The sequence below is a fragment of the Hipposideros armiger genome, unplaced genomic scaffold (assembly GCF_001890085.2).
Source record: "Hipposideros armiger isolate ML-2016 unplaced genomic scaffold, ASM189008v1 scaffold_92, whole genome shotgun sequence".
Taxonomy (NCBI): domain Eukaryota; kingdom Metazoa; phylum Chordata; class Mammalia; order Chiroptera; family Hipposideridae; genus Hipposideros; species Hipposideros armiger.
In genome coordinates this window covers 4,325,025-4,331,395 of record NW_017731442.1, presented here as the reverse complement: position 1 = coordinate 4,331,395, position 6,371 = coordinate 4,325,025, and the positions used below count along the sequence as shown (strand labels likewise).

The 6,371-nt window shown below is 34.5% G+C and overlaps 1 protein-coding gene across 1 annotated transcript in view; it reads right to left on the bottom strand.

Moving 5' to 3' along the window:
• The window catches only part of CTDSPL2 (CTD small phosphatase like 2), a 92,750-nt gene that overhangs the window by 25,090 nt on the left and 61,289 nt on the right, over positions 1 to 6,371 (bottom strand). The window contains exon 5 of the mRNA XM_019644871.1: positions 1,418 to 1,785. Within this exon, the coding sequence (XP_019500416.1) occupies positions 1,418 to 1,785 (368 nt within the window). The remainder of the gene's footprint in view (positions 1 to 1,417; positions 1,786 to 6,371) is intronic.

Here is a 6,371-nt window from a genome sequence, read left to right as displayed (position 1 = left end):
TCACTGCGGCTGCTGGCCGCTCACGCTGGCTGCTGCCTACACACAGTAGCCCATGGCAATCCACTGCCACAGGGGCTGCAGCCTACGCTGTCGCAGGCGACTCACAGCAGCCCAGCTCCAGGTTGAGCTGTTGTTCAGCATTTTAGCTGTGGAGGGCAGTGTCACTGGCCCTCATATGTGGGATCCGAACCGGGGACCTCTGGCATCCCAAGCAAGTTCTTAACCATCATGCCACTCGGCCGGCCCTATTACTCATTTTTATAAACAGTGCCCATCACAAAAAATATATGTTCATTAAATGTTGCGGGATTAAACAAGTGGATGAGATACCTGGAGTAAATCTTACTTTCCCCTCTAGAAACCACTAAGGTTATAGAAATTCTCCATCTTCATAGTTGTCAGAAAAAATAAATACAAAGGTTTATACGCAGCACAAAAATACAGAACATCAAGTAGGGAGCCAAAAGCCTTGGACTTTACCATTCAATAGCCTGTAACACTGGGCAGAGTAATCAGCATAAAATAAGTCAACAGTAGGTTCATTTGAAGTCTTATCCACTCAAGAATGAACTATGTGCATAATCCATATTGATTAGCTTGTTAGATAGATTCAGTATTATTCTTAAATTATAACATTATAGGCATTAATCTTTTGACGAACTTAATATGAATCCTCTATTATGCTGCTTTTCTCTTCATATGGGTATTATTGGGTTGCAGTTTATAGAAGTTTCATAATTGTATGATTTTTCTTTGTTTTCTACTATTTCAATGATTTTTTTTCTTAATTTGCCCATTATAATCAAGAGAAGAACATCATTCTACTTCCTTATGCCAAACTATACTTCTTAACTAGTCTCTCTCAAATACCTGGCACACAAGGAATTAAAAAACAACAACAAAAATCTAATATAAAAGTCAAAGATCTTCTCCCTCTGATGGCCATCCTCAATTTATTTCTGCTTTTAAGCATGATGGAACACAATTTCATCTTTTAGCCTTATATGTCTATCTACCACAACCCTCAAAGGTAATAAATTATAATCTCACGAGTCTCTACATTTCTGTAACAAGTGGCTCAGGAACCCAAGAATTGTATTAGGCCTTTATAAGGATCCAGAATTAGGCTGTAAAGTTTGAGTATTGGGAGATATCTGGGGACAGAATCTCCTTTTTGGGGGATGTCATCTATGTATGAAACAAATATGGAGGTCTGAGACTACTACCTCTAGGTAGGAACTTCAGAACTAAGGGTCTAAGACTGGTGTAATTATAATAAGTATGTTCATAACCATGAGCACATATTTTGCTAGTTGTGTTAAATTTCTCCAAGTAGTAAGATTGGTACAAATAATTAAACTGTAAAATGATTAATAGTCAGAACAATCTATTTAAAAAACTTCAATTTCAAAATGACTAAATTTTGGGGAGAAAGTTTTATTTCCAATTTTAATTTTCTTAACTTCAAGGAAGAAAGACTTATGCACTTAATCTGCCTATTTAAGCAAAAATATAAAATACTGTATTTTAAAAAATTATTCATGAAGATCCATAAGGAATTTTCTTCACCTGTAAGGGGTGGGATATCACGGTTAACTGTTTCTTCTGCTTCTTCTAAACCATTATTTATTGATGGCCTCACTTGAACTGCTTGATTTGAGTAAGCTGCTCCATTAGTTGATGTAGTAGTACTGGTAGTGATCTCATCCACCTGTTCCATATCAAGTTGTTTTACTATCTCTTCAGCTTCCACAGCCTGTCCTGGGGAATCGGATCCTGATGTTCCTGAAACGTGATTTGGTGTACTCACAATCATCATTTAAAAACTCATAGGGGTGAGAGGGTAAAACAGATGTTTAAGGATACAAACTTACAATGATTAGTAAATAAGCTCTAAAGATCTATTGAACAGTTAAGTGAATACAGACAAGATTTATTATAAGCATCAAACTGCTAAAAGACTAGAACTTAATTATTCCAACCAATAAAAAGAATAATTATGCAACATGATAGCAATGCTAACCACAGCTATAATGGATATCATATTACAACATATAAATGCATCAAATCAATATGTATACCTTAAATTTACACAATGTTATATCAAATATATTTCAATAAAAATAAAAACTCAAATATTTCAAAAAACTAAATACAACAGAAACAAACCTGTGGACAGATACCATTGTTCAGTGAGTCTCTTCTAGACATTTCAAACAATGAGGAATAAAGACTATTATAAGCTAGAGTAATATTTGTGAACAAACTTTTAAAAGTGTTCAAATAGTTTAGAAACACCCATTTATAGTCAAACAAGTAATAATTTAGAACTTTTAAATTTTTTTATTGAGATATAACTGACATATAACATTGTGTAAGTTTCAGGCATACATACTGATTTAATACATTTATATAGTGCAATATGATTACCAATCTAGCATTAGCTAACATCTCTATCCCACAACATAATTATCATTTCTTTTTTTTTGTGGTTAGAACATTTAAGGTTTATTCTCTTAGCAACTTTGAAGCATATGATACAGTATTATTGACTATAGAACTTCTTTACATTACAGCAAATATCATTTATTATATGCCTACTGTGTCTAGGCATTATTTCTCTCTCTCTCTCTCTCTCTGTGTCTCTGTCTCTCTCTCTCTCTCTCCCCCTCTCCCTCCCTCCCTCCCTTCCTCTCTTCTCCCTCTCTCTCTCNGAAGAACAAAACGACAGCAACTTGTCTGTTCCCCTTCCCCCAATTCCCCAGCACTGTTCCCATCCCCCAACTCCCCAATAAAAATCTTAAAAAAAAAAAGAGCTTATGCTTTTGAGAGTCTATTAATAGTCATTAGATAATACACAAAAATAAGAATAGGAAAAGGAGTATGGTCTTGCATAAAGTTAATACACTGAGGCCCAGATTATATTTGGTCCTTCAGGGAAACATAATCGTGACCCCAAAAAGGTGAAATCTAGGCACAAAATGAAATTAAGACTTATTGGGAGATTAAAAAAAATATCACAAGGGTCTCAGGAGTGTGGGGGAAAGAATTATTTCAACACAAAAATAAAAGCTTAATTTATTTTCAAAGGGTAACTATAACTAGCCAAGTTGGGGACCCTAGCATTAGGGCTATGCTTAATATAAAAACATTTCAGAGCACCTAAGACACGTTTATAGCAAATGTGTAAGGCTATTCATTCACTTATATTCTTTCAGGCATTTGGGGCTCATTTTTTAAACGGAGTTTAACTCCTTTATTTTTCCTACATCTACAAATAATATACTTACCAGGTCTAAAACTAGTGAGAATTCTGGTGTGCTTCTTGTTTTCAATGGAAGAGCAGGTTTCCTATTTAGCTGTTCTTCTGTCAGTGGTGGAACATGTTTGATGAAATAATAGCTATAAATCAAATATTAAGAAAATTTCAACATTTCTACTTTTTGAGAAGACATATTGCTAAATTCAGCCCATCTTTAAATCTTTAATTAAATACTGCACACTTATTCTAGTAAACCAAACATGTAAAACATGTAAGTAAAACTGTAAATATACAAATTAGTATTTTAATAACTCAGTAAAAGTATTAATACCTATATGTCACATGCTCTTTGCAATATATTTAGCTACCCCTCCACACATGTACCTTCATTCTGCTCTAAAAGGGAAAGAAAACAAAAATAAAAAACTCACGGGTCAAATACTTCCCAGTCTTCTTCATAGGTGGCCTCTGCATGGGCTGATGAATAACCACTATCTGGAGTTACTGGTGCTATTTAATAAAGTGAAAAACAAAATATTACTTTTAGTCACTTAATGCTTCCATGAAGTATACATTTTACTGCTTTTATATAAGCTCTTCCTGAAGCCCTGTGTATTTTAGGTTGAAAATAAGACAGAAATAATTTCTAAACAGATTTTAAAAGCAAATTTATCAACAGCTCTAACTCCAGGTCTAAAGGGAAAAATTACCATTACAGACGAAATGGCAAGCTATATATATATATATCATGGCTAGCAGAACTAAAAATCCTAACAGCTAAAAGAAAATCTACTACTTATTACTACAAAAACACACTCCACAAGAATTCAATTTCTAATTGGGTGGTGTTTATATATATATATAAATGTAAAACTTTCGTGGTGCTTATAGCAGTAATACTTCACAAAGTGCCTTGTATTTACAGGGAGTCAATCAATCTATGTGTGCTGACAATAGACCCAAAGCTTGTTTTTAACCTGAGATCTATGAATAGTCTTTAAGAGGTCCATGAACTCCTTGAAGACTTATGAAAAAATGATGTAGGTACATTTTTCCAGGAATCACAAGGCTATCTATGATCTTAAATAGTTAAGAAATGATGCTCTGCAAAGAAATCATTGCTTTAGAAGACCCAATTATTTTAGTTCTGACGTATAAGCAACTTAAATAATCAAGAAGCAATTCTACATTCCATGACACATACATAGTCTGTTCTGTTTGAAATAAAATGTATCAATTGATAGAGCTTTAGAAATTATGTTGGGAATTTTCTAAGACAATAATTACAATTTAAACTCAAGGAGAGGACAAAGATAACTTATAAGCTAAACAGGTAATGTCTCAGAGAAAAATTTAAGGTGGATGCTAGAGACTGAATATTTATGTCTCCCCAAATTTCATCCATTGAAACCTAATCCTCAATATGATGGTATTTGAAGGTGGGAGTCTTTGGAAGGTGATGAGGTCATTAGGTGATGAGGATGGAGCCCTCATGAAGGGGATTAATGCCCATCAGAAAGCTCATAGCTTCTGCAATGTGAGGACACAGTGAAAAAATACTGGGTTGTCGGAAAAGTCATGATGCATTTTTGCAACGAAAAACAGAAAAAAATACGTCATGACTTTTCCGACAACCCAAAGCTAGCTGTCTGTGAACTAGGAAGTGGGCCCTCACTAGCCACTACTGACTCCACTGGCACTTTGACTTGAGTTTCCCAGACTCTTGAACTGTGAGAAATAAATTTTGTTATAGCAGCCTGGGAGGACTAAGACAGTGGAACTCAATAAAAATTGCTGTAATTTTTGTAAAACTGTATGCCAATTGAACAGCTTATTAGCACAAGGGGATAATGAAAAAAATATTATCTTCCTACCATTTGTTTCAAATTCCTGTTAACCTCAGAGAAAGGGAGAAAGGAAGTAATATTTGAGTGCCTTCATGCTAAGCATTTTTCAAATTTCATCTCTCTAACCTTCAAAATTGTGAATTATTATTACCGTTTTAAAGGTAAGAAAACTGTTTCAGAGAGCTTAAACTGTCCAAAGTCACATAGCTAAGTAAATGGTAGAGACAGTCTCCTTTCTTCTTGTTCTCTTCGGCTATGTTCATAAAGTTAGGGAAAAATAAAAATTTTGTTACTCAGACTCATTTTTTAAGATCAGCAAAAATTTTACTTTTATCCTCTCATGATTCTCCCAGAGCAACTGCAATGTGCTAGCTCATCATTTTCCTCATTTATTTTTTAAATTTATGTTTTAATTATAATTGACATACAATATTATATTAGTTTCAGGTGTACAACGTAGGGATTAGACATTTATATACCTTACAAAGTGCTCTAATACCCCTCTGACACAGTACATAGTTACTACAATGTTATTGACTACATTCCCTATGCTGTACTTCACATCCTCGTAACTATTTTAATAACCTGCAATTTGTACTTCTTAATCACTTTCACCTTTTCCACCCATCCCCCAAGTCCCCTATGTCCCACTTCTGGTGACCACCAATTTGTTCTCTGTATATGAGTTTGTTTTATTTTATTTTGTTTTTCAGATTCCATATATAAGTGAAATCATATGGTATTTGTCCTCCTCTGATTTATTTCACTTAGCATAATATCCTCTAGGTCCATCCATGTTCTCACAAATGGCAAATTTTCATTCTTTTTTATGGTTGAATAATATTCCATTGCTCATTTATTTATTTATTTATTTTTAATTAAAAAAATTTTTTTATTTTATTGGGGAAGTGTGTTTTTCCAGGACCCATCAACTCCAAGTCAAGTAGTTGTTTCAATCTAGTTGTGGAGGGCACAGCTCAGTGGCCCATGTGGGGATCGAACCGGCAGCCTTGGTGTTATGAGCACTGCGCTCTAACAAACTGAGCCAACCAGTCGCCCCTGCTCATTTATTTTTAATAGTGCTCACCACACTGTACAGTAATTTTTGTGTCTACCTTGCTCATCAATTAGATCGTATACTCTTCAGGGTCAAGGAGCATATGTTACTTTTTTTTTTTAAAGATTTTTATTGGGGAATTGGGGGAAGGGGAACAGACAAATTGCTGTCGTTTTGTTCTTCAGTCTAGTTGTGGAGGACGTTG